At 42.7% G+C, this 17,967-nt stretch overlaps 1 protein-coding gene across 1 annotated transcript in view; it reads right to left on the bottom strand.

Moving 5' to 3' along the window:
• SMAP2 (small ArfGAP2) overlaps positions 1-13,884 on the bottom strand; it is a 47,342-nt gene extending 33,458 nt beyond the window's left edge. The window contains exon 1 of the mRNA XM_041738623.1: positions 13,287-13,884. Coding sequence (XP_041594557.1) covers positions 13,287-13,389 — 103 coding nt within the window. The 5' untranslated portion in view covers positions 13,390-13,884. The remainder of the gene's footprint in view (positions 1-13,286) is intronic.
• Between the last annotated feature and the right edge of the window lie 4,083 nt (positions 13,885-17,967).

Raw genomic sequence — 17,967 nt, 5'->3', positions numbered from 1 at the left:
CTGCAAGGTTATTAATTTCTGCAGCACCTGAGAACAGTGTCTAAATATTTACTCCCATTCCACAAAAAGGCTAACGGAGTGCTTTTTCAGCCTCCTGTTTCACACTCCATGCTACATTTCTCCCAAGATGCAAGATGATGTGTCACACTAAAACCTCTGAGAGGGCAGAGTACTAGCTTCGTGACTGGCTCCAGGTTTCAATGCGGCACATGTGTCAGAAGCACAAAATAAAAATGGTATGAAGAAATTAATTCCAACAAAGCAACCAGGAAATTTACCTGCTCAGTTTCCCAGAAAGTCACATATCTTCAAGTATCTGAGTTTAAAAGCATGAGGATGACTTTCAGAAAACAAAACAAATAAAGCATATGATCTGGGAGTGCCTGGGTGGCTCAGCCGGTTAAGTGTCTGCCTTCGGTTCAGGTCATGATTCCAGGGGCTTGGGATCGAGCCCTGCATCGAGGTTCCCTGCCAGTGGGGACCCTGCTTCTGCTTCTCCCTTTCCCCCTCCCCCCACTTGTGTGCTCACGCTTTCTCTCTCTCTCTCTCTCTCTCAAATAAATAAAATAGTTTTAAAAAAGAATATGATCTGAGATGCCTGGGTGGCTCAGTAGTTGAGTGCCTCCCTTCGGCCCAGGGCATGATCCTGGAGTCTCAGGATCGAGTCACACATCCAGCTCCCTACAGGGAGCCTGCTTCTCCCTCTGCCTGTATCTCTGACTCTCTCTCTCTGGGTCTCTCATGAATAAATAAATAAAGTATTTACAAATAAATAAATAATAAAAAATATGATCTGAACACACATTAATAAAGTAACAGGGTTCATGTTGTAGGCATAGACACTATGTGCCAGATGCTGTGCATTATGTATACAGATACACATGGAACACAGTCCCTGTCTTGATGTAATTTATAGTCCAAAGAAAGGTCTTATTCAAAAAAGAACCAGGGATGCTTGGGTGGCTCTAAGCACCTAACTCTTGGTTTCAGCTTAGGTCATGATCTCAGGGTGCTAAGAATGAACCCTACATCAGGCTTTGCCCTCAGCATGGAGTCTACTTAAGACTATCTCTCCCTCACCCTCTGCCCCTCCCCACTGCTCTCTCTCTCTCTCTCAAATAAATAAATCTTAAACAAAACAAACAAACAAACAAAAACCCAGTAGTCTTAATCCCTTTCTACCAATATAGGACCTCTAATCCACCTTCCCAGTGGACTGGTTAAGTGAGAGAGGAGAGTGTGAACAACATTAAGATGCTGATGAATACACAATATTTCCATATTTCAAAGCATATAATGTGAAGATTGTGCATGAGATATGAATATATCTTGGCCTATCTTGCTGTGATCATGTTCCATAAATCTGTTCCTTATGGTCAAGCCAGGATTCTCCATACTTCAACACAGTATCTCTCCATTGCCTCAACAGATGTCCACTACAGTGAAGCAGTTCAGAATGACAATTCACAGCAAGGCTGTCTCTGCATGGGCTCAGCCCAGAGGACTCCCTAACAACCTTTTAAAATTAGAGGGCTCATGTGACCACTCACCTCTGATCACATGAATAACCCATAAGTCTAACAGCAACACAAAAATTTACATTGTACTATTATTTATGATACTGAAAAACTAATAATTTGAATGTTCAACAATGGGCAAGAGTTAAATAATGACATATTCAAATAATGGAATATAATAAAGGTATTTAAATGTCATTAATGTTATAAAAATGGTTATGATAAATGTTAAAACAATAATGATATAAAATTATTATGGAATAAGTACAAGTAAAAAAAAAATGGATGATAGGGATTAAGTGAAATATCTTCTGCATCATTATGCTTTCTCATACTTCCCAAAGATTTTTTTCACAAATATAACTTTCAAAATCAGAAAAAAATAAAGTGTTTGCTTTTTTTAAAGATTTTATTTATTTATTTATGAGAGAGAGCACAGGGTTGGGGGGGGGACAAGCATACTCTGTGTCGAGCATGGAGCCTGATGGGGTGATGAGGTGGGGTGGAGTGGGGGGGATGCTTGATCCTATTGACCAAGATCATGACCTGAGCCAAAATCAAGAGTTAACTGCCCTACCAACTGAGCCACCCAGGCATCCCAAAGTGTTTGCTTTTTAAAGAAATAGTATTTAGTGATTTTTAGCTGGTAAGTATAAGAAGGACCCTCATGCATCCCCACCCCCCAATATCCCACAAGAGAAAAAATAACTGGTCTATGGTAATGAATCTTTTTTCTTCCTTAAATGCATTAAGAAGTCTAACGAAATTGAGCCCTATTTTTACTCTGCCCACAATATGGGCCCCTGGTTTGAGTCAGTTGTATCAGACTCCTGTTCAGAAACTAGGCTCAGAATAAAGTCAGAATGCTCAGAGGAACTGCTTTAGAATCTTCCTCCCAATGCTGCGTTTAATGATTCTTCCCTTCTCTCACCTACAAGCTAGGATGTTAACACAGCACTCACACTTCGGTAAAGAGTTTTTCCTCACAATTCTCCTTGGTCTAAAACAGCTCCTCAAACAAAATTCCTCCGGCCTACCTTCAGAGAGACAGGGTCTCAGGCTCAACAGCTATTCTTTCGACAAATATGTTTCAACACAGCAGAAGAGCCTGAATCATTTCACTCTTTCTTTCTCAAATCAGCTGTCACATTTAAATTGGTTTTTCATTAACTGTGCTGTTTTACTGCTATTTTAAACAAAAGCATCATGGTAAGAACAGGGAATTTCCTTCCTATTTCTCATCAAAGGGCTTGTGTTAGTTATACCCCAAGTGGTAAAGTATCAACAAGAAGACACCAGCACCCTCTCCTTTATGAGCTTTATGTTGCAGCATAAGATGTTACCAGCTCACACAGAAAACTCTGTAAGAAATTATTTTTTAAAGGCATAAGAACAAAAGCAACCATCTAAACAATATTAAAAAGTTTAACTCAACGCTTGAAACACTAGAGAACTCATTTCTAAATCTACACATTGGGGGACTTCCAGAAAGGCAAGGAAAGAGGAAGAAGGTGAACAACAAATGTACTTTGAGGGCACTTCAGGAAGTAACGTTGTAGGATTAATATGTAAACTTGAATCTAAAGATGTAAGCTCTGTGGTAGGGGCTTGGGGATTTTATGGTCTTCCCAACATTAGCTGTTAAAGACAGCATGTTTGTTTGAGAAAAAAAAAAAAAAAAAGGTGCTCTGTTCTCTCAAATCACTCTAGGCCAAGCTTATTGACTACAGCTGAGAGACTGTCTCTCTTACTCTGTATTTGTTTTACTATTTTCAACACATAATAAAATGGGAACATTACACATTTATTTTTTGGGTGAGGAGAAAGGACATGGAGCCTGAGAGATCCAGTTCTCATTGTTTCAAATTAAGAAATTTCTTTTTGAATGCTCTGACTTGAAATTTAAAAAAGGAAATCAACAAAGCATTCTCTAATTGGGCTTATGAAATTCAAAACTTTCTAAATAAATTATATCTTATATGCGTTTAAAAACAAACCAGAATACCCACCCATAGGAAATATGCAAACGAAGTGGGGGAGGGGCAGGGAACACAGGGCTATGGTCAACAAAAATGGTCAGAGAACTACTTCACATTACTTGAAAATGAAAAGAAGCACCGATATTAAAATCTTATTACTACCCAGTGATATGTTAAAAAGGTGGGATTCCAGGGCAAGTTTCAGCTACACAGGAGGGAGAATGGGGGAGGGGGAGTAGAGCAGAGGAGTGTTGGACAAACTGAAGACAACCACCAGGGCAACCTTACACTGATGGATGGCCACAGCTGAAGGCAGATTTGGCTCATCTCTGGGGTTTTCCACTGGGAAGGGACCTGCAGTTCAGCCATCAATGGACCAGCATCCACAAAGCCTGTGGAGAAATACAGGAGCCAAAAGAGTGGGGTAGGGAAGGAGAAAGTTTGGAAAATGGAAGAGTCAAATACAGTAGCAAAATATTGTAATTATTAAACATGAGGCTTCAAAAATGCATAGATGTACCTCTTAAATTGAAATGAACTGGCTGAAAAGAACTGGTACTCTGGGAAGCAGTCTCATATGCTTTTTAGAACCAAATTACTTTTTAATTACATCTGTGAATTATACCTGCCAAGAGGAAATTAAATTTTGGAGGAAAGGGAAAAACAACCAAACCTATGCAATTTTTATAGATGGCAACTTTACTCAGAGTCCCCTACCTGTGGCCTCTGTGGAAAATAACAGCCTAAAGAGAAACGCACTCACACTCCACTAAAAACCTTTGCTGGCCTAGTTCCACCAATTCCATTAATGTAGCAGGGGCCCAAAGGCAGGTGACCTGATTGACAAAAAAAGCCCTTCTAGAAAGTGCCAAACTTCTATCAAGTAACTCATTAAACACTTTATAATCAAGAAGAAAACTACTAGCAATAACTTAGAAAGCTTTGCCTTTCAATGGAGCAGCACCAACCTTTCTTATAAGACAAAAAATATTTTTCAGGTCCAGTAGAGAAGAAAGTTGGTCCAGTGGTCTCACCTCCCTCCCACACTGCTAACCTAGCTGAAGCTGTGGGGGAAATACCCCAACAAACCAATGAGACTAGTTAAAATGATATGTGGCAGAAAGAAAATTAGCTCTACTGCAATTACCTTAACTGTCAAAGAAAGTCTAATCTGTACCATGAGGCTGCAATCCTCAAAATTGTCTTTGTATATCTCATGTGTTGACTCAAGTCTTTCAGTTATAGATGGGACAAGCTCAATGTATGTGTGTATATACACATATGTACACACACACACAAAATCACACCCAAGGCATCCCAGGATCAACAGGGTAGGAACTTATTTCCTGAGTAACCAAAATGATAAACTACCAGTAGAAGCGACCAATGATAAATTGGTCAGAAGATTCAACAGAAGCCAATTTTCCTGGTCACATCCTAATTATTTAGGCAATGACTGACTTGTTACATTACTTCCAAGGACTAAGTATTGTTTCAGCAACAGTTAAGATTCTTTAGAAGCACAAAGGGTTGTATCTGTCTGAAAACCCTTCTTATCTCTTGTCCAAAATAACTACTGACTTACAAGGAGAAAGAATTGCATCTTGGGAGATTTTTTTAAGTGTCTTTGGGCCTCTGCCTATTTCCACTTAGATCCTACTCTTGCTCCACTCTGTCAGTGGGAACTACATCTCCTAGGCTCCCCCGCCAACTGGTTTCTGAGTAAGTTCCATCAATGGGAGGTAACCGATAAGGGTAAGAGGTAGGAGGAGAGGGAAGCCAGGGTAATGCTCTCTTAATAGGGTCACAGTTCTAGCTGCCATCAAACAGCTTTTCTTTCCATGCTTCTAGTTCACACCAGATAGCTCAGACTTCTGGCCTTTGGTGACACCAGCACCTTCTAATTTCCTTAGGGGCACACTAGCTCCCAGGTATTGCTAATCCCTCGGTTACCTCACCGGCCCACTTACCTTCTAGGCTCTTATATCATCAGTGTAACCTATTCTGTAGATTAAATTCTCTCTGCTTCTACTACCTACAGTGGTTTCTGTTTCCCTGATAGGTCCTGGACTTTAAAATATGTTTTAGAGGCACCCTATGTGGCTCAGTGGTTGAGCGTCTGCTTTTGGCTCAGGTCATGCATGATCCTGTGGTCCTGGGATTGAGTCCTGCACCAGGCTCTCCCGCAGAGAGCCTGCTTCTCCCTCTGTATATGTCTCTGCCTCTGTGTGTGTGTCTCATGAATAAATAAACAAAATCTTAAAAATAAAAAAAAATGTTTTAAAACTTAGCTTTCTTAAGAATTAAACAAATATTTAGGGCAGCCCAGGTGGCTCAGCGGTTTGGCATCTGCCTTCAGCCCAGGGCCTGATCCTGAAGACCCGGGATCAAGTCCCACATCGGGCTCTCTGCATGGAACTTGCTTCTCCCTCTGCCTGCGTCTCTGCCTCTCTCTCTCTCTCTCTCTCTCTCTCTCTCTCTCTGTGTGTGTGTGTGTCTCATGAATAAATAAATAAAATCTTAAAAAAAAAGAATTAAACAAATATTCAGATAATCTGTTAATGATTTCTTCTAATAAGAAACAAAGGATTTATAGATGACAAGATCAGTTCATTCATTCAAACAAATATTTACTAAGAGCTACATCTATACCGAGCACTACTCTAGGTTCTAAGAATACTACGTGAATGAAATAGGCAAACCACCTCTGCCCTCATGGAGCTTACAATCTAGGGGGCATGTTAACTGTGGCACATTATAATTTTAAAAAATTTATCAGTACAGGAATATTTATTTAACAGTAGAGGAATTCAGTAAAAGTGAATTAACTTTAAGGTGTTCTATTCTACATAGATTTGATTCCTACCTTTTCAGTGTAGTTAAGCTGAACTGTCACATTCCAGGGGCCAATACAGAACTTCTTCAAAATTAGTATCTACTTAAACTGGCCACTTGCTCAAACAGAAGTACAACTGTGATAAGGATTTAAGCAGACACAATAACAGAAGTTAGGCACTGCATGCTTAGAATATAAAACATAAGTGTGTTTTATGCAGATTCCTGCTTGCCATCTTTTTTACAGGAGATAACATTTGGAGCAGTTGAGTCTGAGTCCATTTAACAGGTCACTTTGTCCCTTGTCTGTGGCATAGGTAGGGTGCATTAACATAACATACAGAGCCAGCTGCCAATGTGCATAATGAGAGAAGTGTAGCAGTCACTAATTGCATGACATCATTTCCAAGATGGAATTTTCAGGCAGAAGAATAGAAACAGACAATGACTCATGTGGTGAACAGTTATATAGACAACTGTGCCCAAGAAAGCTGCCACCTACGTTTCATAATGACATCAGAGGGAAAATGCAGAAAGTAGTTTTCTGATTTATTGGAAAGCAATAGATTTGCTGAAAAGTATACTGAGAGATCAGGCTACACTACCTGCTTATACCTCCTAAGCACTGAGAAACTAAGTGCACACATCAAATATTCAGCACTCCTAGGCCACTTGAGTATATAAGCATGCTCAGCCTCAAAAATCAGTATCAACTCCAGAAATGACATAGTATCTACTGCTGGCACTTCACTAGACTTTTCTAAGATAATTTAATGTACTCATGAAGGTACACTTCCATGTTGTCTTCTGGGCACAACACTGAGACCTTTCTAACTATTCATCAGTTAGAAAATATCTCATGTCCGCAATTCTTATAATTTCATTTGAGAGCAGCTATTGGACCTTTCTAACTATTCATCAGTTAGAAAACATCTCATGTCCGCAATTCTTATAATTTCATTTGAGTAGCAGCTATTGGGCCTTTCTAACTATTCATCAGTTAGAAAACATCCCATGTCCGCAATACTTATAATTTCATTGAGTACCAGCTATTGGACTTCCAATCATATGGACTTCTTACACAACAGAGAGTCTAAAGCATATTTATCTCATTATGATACAGCAAATCAACTACAGGGCTAGCATTTTTACCTTATTGGCCCCTGCCTACCTCCTCCCTTGCCACTCCCCAACATGTAGTCAAAATACTAGATAATCCCCCCCACACACAATGACATACACTCAATACCTTAGAGGCCTTGTACATTCTGTTTTCCTCTGCTTAAAATGCCAAGTCCCTTAAATTCACCTGGCAAAGTCATGCTTATCATTGAAGACACAGCCTACTTGTCTCTTTGAAACCATGACTTCCTGAGGCAGACTTGTTTGCTTTCTCCAGCGCTTTCATATCTCCCTGCACGCAATGCCATCATGATAATACTACATTGCATCTTTTATCAGTTTACACATCTGCTTCCCCATTCAACTGTATGATCCCTCAGACCAAAGACAGGATCTGAATCTACCACATATCCTGATATGGTGTCTGACACAAAGTAAGTGCTTAACAAATATTTTCAGAACGAATATATATAGTGTGGGATTGCAGGCTTGCAGAGTTCCCTCTAAGTGATAAGGCATTTTATACTCTCTATCCCACTGTCACAGAATGATATTTAAAGGACAAGGAGAACAAATAGGAAAGTATCTCACAGGGAAAACAGGCTTAACAAGTTCATATTAAAAGACAATCTAATGAGGACTTTGATAAATTACATTCAGTGTAACTGTGTCAAGCTAACCATGACTGTTCAAGTTAAGGTGCATTAGCTGTAAAAACTCAGAAAGTTACTTGATCTTGGCTGGAGAAGGATGTTTAACAATGAGAGATGGACACAAAACTTCTGTTGTCTAAATCTGATGGAACTGTTTTAATCTCTCAAAAGGTGCCACAGATATAGGTAAAGTAATCAAAAATTGATAGGAAAGTTCATGTTTTAAGGAGTGCTACTTAACTAGCAATGACTTAGCTATCAACACAAAATAAATATAAAACAAAGCTAGAGATTAATTTACTGGAGTTAAAATTTAGGACTACTTTAGAAAATTTCTACACAAAGATTTCCTCATCTAATCTTTCATACAAGTTTAAAGAGGAAACATCCAGAGACCATCCTCAAGAGTACCATAAAGTACATCTGCAAAAATGCCAGAACCCCCATGTATAGGAAATGGTTTTGGCTTAAAGACTAGGGAATTATTGGGTGAGTCATACTAACCATGGCTTCCAGTAACCAGAGTATTTAAGGGAATAAAGTCAGAAAGTGAAACAAATAAAACCAAGATAGAGTAAATAAGACCAGCAATCGTGGTAATAAGTAATCTTAAATTTGTATGACACTTTAGTTTACAAGGCACTTTGATTTGTCAAGTGAGGAAAATTAAACTGAGAAACTTTGGTTCAGTGCTGAAGGTCACCAAGCTAAAATAACCTGAGTGAAGGAGTTTAACTGGACATTTCAACATCAAGTCTACAGCCCTTTCCATTACTTTGCTTCTTTCCCACCTGAAGGGTAGGCTTATACGGGCTATGGATAGGCCTAGGACACTTTCTAAGATACCTTCAACAATAGCAGATGTTTCCAAATCCCTTAAGCATATGTTTCAACTTAATCAAGATAACCTAAGGGATAGCCTTAGAAAATCCCTTGAGGGATCCCTGGGTGGCGCAGTGGTTTAGCGCCTGCCTTTGGCCCAGGGCGCGATCCTGGAGACCCAGGATCGAATCCCACGTCGGGCTCCCGGTGCATGGAGCCTGCTTCTCCCTCTGCCTGTGTCTCTGCCTCTCTCTCTCTCTCTCTCTCTCTCTCTGTGACTATCATAAATAAATTAAAAAAAAAAAAAAAAAGAAAATCCCTTGAAAGAGTGAAGAACCCCTCAATGTGCATTAAGACAGCATTTTCACGTTTTCCATGTTATAATGCTGATTGAAAACTGCAAGGTGCCATGAACCGTAATATACTACTACTTCCATAAAAACATTGCAGAAAAATACATTTAAATGTAGTTGTTTGCCTGTGCATATATTATCTCTTAAAAGTCCCATAAGAAATTACCAAAAGCCATTCCTTCTAGGAAGGGAAGGAAAATGGTGACTAAGGGATCAGGGAACAAGAACACAACTTTTCATTATACATGTTCACCTCTGCGCCTTTTAAATTTTGAACACATGAAAGTGCTACCTTTTCCAAAAAGTAAATTTAAATTTAAGAGTATATAATGGAAATTGGAGCAGAGGCAATGGTTAGGTAATTCAAGGTAAAACATTTCAGGTAGGATGTAGCAGAAAAGCACAAAATATTACAAAGTTTCTGTCAAACTCCAGAATTCCAGGTGGTGCTTCACAGCCTGAAGTAAATATTCCACAAGACCATCAAATCTCTTGAATTTGAATTCTTTGCTCATTGAAAAGCTCTCAATTTTTTTTTTATAAACCTCAATATGGAGGAAGTAATGTCCCAGTAGTGGACACAGGTATTCAAGTCATGAGAAAGACAGAATTCTTACATGGTAAATAAGATAGTGCCTAGTTTAAACCAGTCTCTGAAGAGGTTAAGAGTTATTCCAGGCACACAGATAAAATATGGAACCGCAGAGCTAAAGATTAAGCTTTGGACTAGTACAGCTCCACAAGGGTCTATCCAAAAATTGGTCCCAGCCTAAACTAGTTAGTTACCACTGACATATCTGGAATTTTCAGTATGTTTTCCTTTGTCCTATCACTATGTAAGTCAGTCCAAAAATTTACCCTAAAGGTCACGATATCTTTGGGTGATGAGGACACCATATCTTTGGGCCTAAAAGTATGTCAAAGCATTTTTTTAAAGGCAATACTTAAGTAGCTCTCTTTGCCACGCAGGAATCACTTCAATGTCTTAGGGGTCCCAGAAACTGGTGAGTCTTGTGCTTAAGAGAGTTAAAAATCCCAGGACCAACAAAACTCGTACTTTGTAAAGAAAACACATGCTTGTTCTCTACTCTGATGTTCGCATTACATAGCTGAAGATAATAACATCCTTAGACAAGTATAAGATTTTAAAAAGAAGAGCCACTGCCAAAGGGTTATTTTAGAACATCAGAAAAAATACTGCTCACAGGTCTGCAGTCCAGGGCTACATCATCTGATTTAATATTAATAGATCAGCAATCATTCATCAGGTCCTGTCCAATTAGCTCTTAATTTTCTAAGTAAGAAACAACATGAGAGGCGCAGAAAAAAAAAAGAAAAGAAAAGAAAAGGAACAACATGAGACACAGGGATGAATAAACTCAGATCAAAATCTCATTTTCCAAACCAAATAGCTTTTATTTTTTTTTTCAACCCTTATCTATTTATGATAGTCACAGAGAGAAAGAGAGGCAGAGGCATAGGCAGAGGGAGAAGCAGGCTCCATGCACCGGGAGCCCGACGTGGGATTCGATCCCGGGTCTCCAGGATCGCGCCCTGGGCCAAAGGCAGGCGCCAAACCGCTGTGCCACCCAGGGATCCCCACCAAATAGCTTTTAAATACCTCCTCCCACTACATGTATTTTTTACCAGAGCTAAAACGTAACTTAATTTGATACAAGTGTCTCTTCCTTCCATGATCCAATAGTTGCCTGTATGATCATTATAACAACCAAAATTAGGGAAAAGGAGGAGGAAAACGAGTGAGAAGGACTGAAAGAGTGCAAGGAGCCAGATAATTCACAAACTGAATAAACTGAGACCTAAACAACATGTTATTTAAATGACTTGAAAGATGATGGACATCTTGTCATCTCAAGTTTAATACAATGGCCAAGTTACTGAAGCCACCAAGCCAAAATGTAAAACTAATTTGTGAAAATAAATAGTTTCAGGAACCAGGATTCTGCCATTAATAGCCGTTGATAAAATTTACAACCCAGCAGTTAGTAATTCTCATCAAGAATTAACTAATGTTCATTACCTGATCCCCAGTGATGCTATTGATAAAGAGCAATGGAAAATTTGGCAGAAGAGGTGATGAATCAAGCTCTCCCTTCCATGTGCTATATTTCATTGGAATATGAGTAAGTATGAGTGGTAGGAGAAATGGAGAGTTGGGGGTAGTACTAATCATCAAAATGGCATTTGATTCCCCAAATGTGGGGAGTCACTCTAGTGGATTGCTTCACTGTGACTCAAGATTTGTTAACTGAGGACATAAGGGAATTTAAGTAAAGCCAGTAGACATACTCCTAAATTTTACACTGAAATGTTCCAATAAGTCTAGGACAAGATTTAATAAGAGTCACCTATAAGAAATTAACCTACTCAACATAACCAGATCCTAAAATACTTTTTAAAGCAAATTCTTGCTAAGGCAAAAATTCAGGAGAGAAGTCTGGGGACATACTTTCCTAAAAGTACATGCCACTTATCTATTGGAAGAGGACATTAAAATATACTATTAGGTGTTTAAACCAATGTATCATTCCCCTGTTCTTAAGAAGAACGTAACCTTATTTTTCTAAAATAAAAGGTAATTACCTAAGAGCATCAATTAGGCATGTACTTCCCTTCTCAATATCTATAAATACAAATACATTTGAATCTTTGTTGTAGACCATGTGCCCAAAATGTTATATGGCAAACAACTGTGGTAAATCCACTGCATTACGAACAGGAGCAAATTAACAATAGCTCCCAAAATGGGAACTATCCCCTTCTCCCCAAAGGGAAAATAATTTCCCCAACTTCTCCAATTACATCCCAAAAAATGCAGAAAGAAGGGCAGCCCCGGTGGCTCAGCGGTTTAGCGCCACCTTCAGTCCAGGGCCTGATCCTGGAGACCCAGGCCCGAGTCCCACGTCGGGCTCCCTGCATGGAGCCTGCTTCTTCCTCTGCCTGTGTCTCTGCTTGTCTGTCTGTCTGTCTCTCTCTCTCTCTCATGAATAAATAAATAAAATCTTTTAAAAAGAGAGAAAATTAAGGAAACAATATTCACAGAAGTTTGAATCTATAAATTTTCAGTGCTAATAACCCAGCCTTCACTTATAACCAAGCTTTCCTATCATACTGATTTTTTATTGGATCAAATCATGCGTCTTGGAGGGCACAGCAAAGACTAAAATGGCTCTAACAATTCACAGCGCTCATATTTCACCATTTTCGCCTTTGTAATGACCCCAGAAGCGACAAATCTGATGCATCCACCCCGTTTCTTTCTCTCCACTGATTAAACGGAACCTGCACTCCAGCCACGATCTGCCGCTAGTTTCTCCCACCGCACGTGCCCTGCGCCCGCGCACGCGCGCGCACACACACACACACACACACACACACACACACACAGCCTCCAACGCACTTCACGGCCAGGGCCAGGCTGTCTAGAAATCCGCACTGTGTCATTGCATATACGGCAGGTTCCCACTTCACACATCCAGGAAGAAGAAAGCCCCCCACCCCCACCCCGCGCTTGCCAGGTCTCAGCAAAGCCCGTAACAGGACAGAGGGAGCTGCTCAGCCAAGAGCGGGGCAGCAACCATCACCGCCTTTAAAAAAAATTTAAAAAAAATTTTTAAGTGGTTTTCCTGCCGTCATGTCACCTCCCCCCCACACACACACACACACTGCAGTTCATCCCCCAGCTTTGCATGTGGAAGGCGGCGAGCTCCGGGCTGCCCCTGGAATGACAGCCGGCCCGCAACTCACTCGGAGCCCCGCCGCGCCGACGTGCTCACCTGCGCGCCCCCCGCCCCCGCCCTCGCAGCCCCCCGCCCCCCGAGCCGGCGCCGCGGAGCGCCCAGCGGCCGGCCCAGCCAGAGGGGCACGCGCCCCGCCACCTGACAGGATCGGCGGCCTAAGCCCCAGGAGCCCCCTCCCCACACACGCCACCTGCGCGGCGCGGCCGGAGGCTGGACCCCTCGCCCGCCGGGAGGGATGCGCTACCTTTGGACTGGCAGTCGGCACAGAACTTGTTGTCCTCCTCCAGCAGCAGGTTGGCCAGGACCGCCTGGTACCGATCCACGTCCTTCACCGACTTGCCCGTCATGGCCAGGGTGCCGCCGGGGGCAGAGGGCGACGCGCCCTCCCCGCCCCCCCCCCGAAACCCCTGCTCAGTCGGGAGGTGAGGACTCCCGGTCCCCCGCCCAGGGGCACCTCCTGAGCGGGGGTGAGGAGTGAGGGGTGAGGGGTGAGGGGTGGGGGTGGGGAGCCCTCCCTCGGGCCGGGCCCTGCGCCCCTTCTCTCGTCAGCCGCGCCCGCCCCCCACTCTGCAGCCCCTCAGCGCGGCGCCCCCTGGCGGGCTCAGGGAAAGGCCCGAGTCCCGAGGAGGCTGCCGGACTTAGAGACCCTCAGCCCGGGCAAACGGGGCGCGCAGAGACGCCCCCCCGCCCGCCCGCCTGTCTGTCTGCCTGTCTGTCTGTCTGTCAGTCTGCCGGCAGCGAGTCCCGCGCCTCGGTTTCCCTGGCAGCTGCCGCCTGCTCGGCCACCACCTCAGCCGCCTACTTCCGGCAGCTCTTCCTCTCCACCTCCGCCCAGCCCAGCCCAGCCCAGCCCGCGCATGCGCCCCGCCCCTACCGCGTCGCGCCGGGCTCTTCCCTCGGCTCCGCCTCTCGGGAGCCAATCCGGGCGGCGGCGAGGGGTGGGGCTTGGGGAGGGGGCGGAGCGGCCACGCCTCCCGCGCGTCCTTGGAAAAGAATGAATGGAGCCGCGCGGAAAGCTAGTGGAGGGAGTGGAAGCAAGGGAAGGACCTCTACAATTAACACTTGCGGAGTTCTTGCCCTGTGCCAGGCTCTGTGTTAAGCGCTTTATACGAATTATCCCAGTATAATCCTCAAAACGTGTCTATGAGTTAAATATTTGTCATTCTTATGTAACCTGAAGGTTGTGGCTACTCCAAAGTCATCCAGCTTGTCCTTTTCCTCAACAGCCAGATGGAGGGCCCAACCCCCTAATCCGGGATAACGGGAACAGCACATCCTCCCCAAGTTTTCAGAGGATCCTGGTCACCTCTCACTGTTCCCACTGAATTCTGGGTTCCTCTGTTCATTAGATTTCCTGCCATCTTAGGGCATTGTTTACCTGGTGCCTGGATACTTTCATGTCTTAAATCCTCCCCAAACAGCGCAGTTCTGTGCGGCAGAGGTTCACTAAAGGTCATCTGGAGGGATGTGCTAGAGAGGACGGGTGATTACAGCAAAACACACGATAGGGAACTACTTAAAATGATTATTAAGCATCACTGTCCAAAGCCACCCTCACTACACAGAACCCCTCCACAAAAATCCTCTTCTTGGGGAGCCTGGGTGGCTCAGTTGGTTAAGCATCTGACTCTTGGTTTCAGCTCAGGTCATGATCTCAGGGTCCTGGGATTAGCCCTGCATGGGGCTCTGTGCTCAGTGGGAAGTCTCCCTGAGGATTCTCTCTCCTCTCCCCCTCTCTGCTCCTCCTCTCACTCACCCTCTCTCTCTCTCTCTCTAAAATAAATAAATCTTAAAAAAAAAAAAAAAAGTATTTTTCTTTAGGGATTCACCTGCTCCCTGGCTAATGTTTTCATTCATTCATTCACTCAGATAATTGTTACTGAGAAACTTTTAAGTATCAGGCACTGGGCTAGGGGAAAGGGGAACAACATGATCCAATTAGTGGTTTTAAAAGATCACTGGCTGCCTGGGAAGAATGGGTCAAGGAAACTGATTAAGACCAGATGCTCATAGTTCTCTCTAGTAAAACCCTCCAGGCTTCCCTCAAAACTTTCATTTCATCAGAGGGAAACCAATATCTCCTATTTATTAATCAAAATTATTTAATTCTTTGTCGAAACCTCTTCCCTTCTAGGTGTGCCTAGGAGACCTGACTTTCATTAACACATAAGTTCATTAAGGTATTTTTCCTAAACAAAATCTCACTTCTTTCTCTAGAAGGAATTCTGCATTTCTCCTGAGCTAATTTTCTCAGCCTGTAGCCAGCGTGTAATCATTTTTCTTACTTTAACCTATTTAATGTTTGTGACTTTAATATGTGTTTTATAAATGAGCAAACTGAGACTTAGAATAATGAGCTCCCTCATCTAGTGAGTAGTAGAGCTGGGATTTTTAACGTAGATCTCTGTAATTCCAGAGCCTTAGTACTGTCAGTTTTGCTTATGTTATTTTTTATAATCCTCAGAAAAACCCATTAAGATGGATATTACCATAATCATGTTTCAAGAAATGATGAAACAGAGGCTTAAGTTGATGGAACGGAGGCTCAAGATTAATCGCTGTAAATGTGCCTTAGTTCAATCCTCCTCATTCCATCCCTTCACTATGTAAATAGCCTTATAACCTTAGTTCAATTTGATTTTTCAGCCCACTCTCTGGAGAAAGCTTTCTCAATAGCAAATCTGATTGAATCGCACCCTCCCGCTTAAAAATCTTTTAGTGGCTCTCCATCATCTCTGACCATGGCTCTCAAATTTTTCCCATCTAGGGAGAGGCTGCATAGTCTGGTGGTTAAGTTCACAGGCTACAGGACCAGAATGACTGGGTTTAAATCTTCAGCTTCACCTTTACAGTCTATGTGACTTTGATCAGGTTACTTAACCTCTCTGTACCCCAGTTATTTCATCTATCAAATTGGGGGTGATGATAATATTAACAGGACCTATTTCATAGAATTATTACAAAACTTAACTAAGTTAATGCCTATAATATATTTAGAACAACTCTTGCCACAAAGTGAGTGACAGACTATTAATTCTCTTCAGTAAATATTTCTGACTTTCTGCCTTCTGGCCACATGATAGATTTTATTTCCTGGCCCTCTTATGGTTGGATGTGGCCAATGAGTTTGAGCAGAAAGGATATGTGTCACTTCACACCCAAATCATTTATTTGCTGCTTTAAGACTCCTCTGATTCTCTTTTCCTCTAGTATGACAACAATCAACGTTCAAAATACTGGTTGTCTTGGTTCAGAATGCCATAACGGAATACGGTAGACTGTCTAGCTTACAAACAACAGAAATATATTTCTCACAGTTCTGGAGACTGGGAAGTCCATGGTCAACAGATTTCATGTCTGGTGAAAGCCTACTTCCTGGCTCATAGGCTCAATCTCCACAGCCTGACACTCTTGGAAGAGCCATGCTTTTCTGTTGCTGATGGAGCCCACTATGAGAAAGCTGCTGTCTATGTCAACAGCATTCCTTCTTGATGTTCATAGCACCAGGACTCCTTGGGATTCCAGGAGATCCCTTGCAAAGAGGGATAGAGTGGCCTCTCCCCAACTCTGTGTCATACATCGTCATTTGGGCCCCAAATTACTTGTATGTAGTCTCACAGTCTTTGTTAAAGACAGCTTGCCTAGCTTTTGAACCTCTCCCTCTAACCTGGGGGTTCAGACCCATCACCAGGGACCCAAGGAGCCTGATGGGAACAGGCTTCATGTCAATACAAACCCACCACTTTCTTCAAAACAGTTTATGCTCCCTACTCTTATTAAATATCTCTGTCTCTTCCCTCCTCAACCCTAGTTTCACAATATAACTGCCCATTACTGTCAACCAGCATGGATTCTGGGAGAGGAGACATAGTTGTCTGTATTGGCAATATCTGAATCCCAGCCTCACTCCCCACCAATGGGATTGTGTTGTGTTGTCCAGAGGTGCATAATAATGACCAGACATCACACATGAGTGGTGGATTATAGCTACATAACAATGCACCTACATTCACATTTCTTGCATTTTCAGGGCTCAGTCAGGAGGCACTGAGCAAGGATACCTGGCCTGAGCCTACTCTGTGGACCCTGCTGTACAATGATAGAAACTCACCCCTTACCACCTTGCAGAACACTGGGGGGAAAGACAGATCTTAAGTTTCCAGGAAGGAAAAAAAACAAGTCACATAAAAAGGATCAGGAATCAGAATGGCACAGAGTTCTCAATAGCAACTTTGGAAACCAGGAGACAATAGAATATTGCCTTGAAAATTCTGAGTAAAAAGAGTTGCCAACCCAGAATTCCATATCAGCCAAAGCATTGCTCTAGAGGCTGTGTTGAAGAGAGACACTTTTAGTTACACTAGATTTCAAACTCTTACCTGCTGTGCTGGCTGTGCCCCATTGCCCCTCTATATCCATTCCACCTTTCACCCTGTTCTTGCCCCCAGAGGCAACTACTGAGCAAGACAGCGACTCAGCCCCATGGCAGGCTGACATCTGATTGGCTTCAGCCAATGGTAGGCATGACCGGGAAACCAGAGGGCAGAGGTGGAGAGAAGCTGAGTTATTTTCTCTGCTTCCTTCCTGCTGGCAGAACCATCACACCCCTAAGTGACAGCTAGAGTCCTGTGAGGGTGGCGCTCTCCTCCAGCTGTGGCCATTCTGGGACTACCCTCTCTTTTTGCCCTGTCAGGCTTGAGAGACAATAGCTTTTTGCTGTAGCTAGCCCAATGTACATCCATCATGCCCCTTGTTGGTGTTTTTAACCCTGCCCATAATTTTTTGAATGGTCCTTTCTTTAGGGACGCCTGGGTGGCTGAGTTAAGCATCTGAGCATCTGACTCTTGATTTCGGCTCAGGTCTTGGTCTCAGAGTTGTGAATTCAAGCCCCACACTGGGCTCCGTGCTGGGCATGGAGCCTACTT

Source organism: Vulpes lagopus, chromosome 23 (assembly GCF_018345385.1).
Source record: "Vulpes lagopus strain Blue_001 chromosome 23, ASM1834538v1, whole genome shotgun sequence".
Lineage (NCBI taxonomy): Eukaryota > Metazoa > Chordata > Mammalia > Carnivora > Canidae > Vulpes > Vulpes lagopus.
The sequence above is the reverse complement of the archived record's forward strand: the minus strand, read 5'-3'. Positions and strand labels throughout refer to the sequence as shown.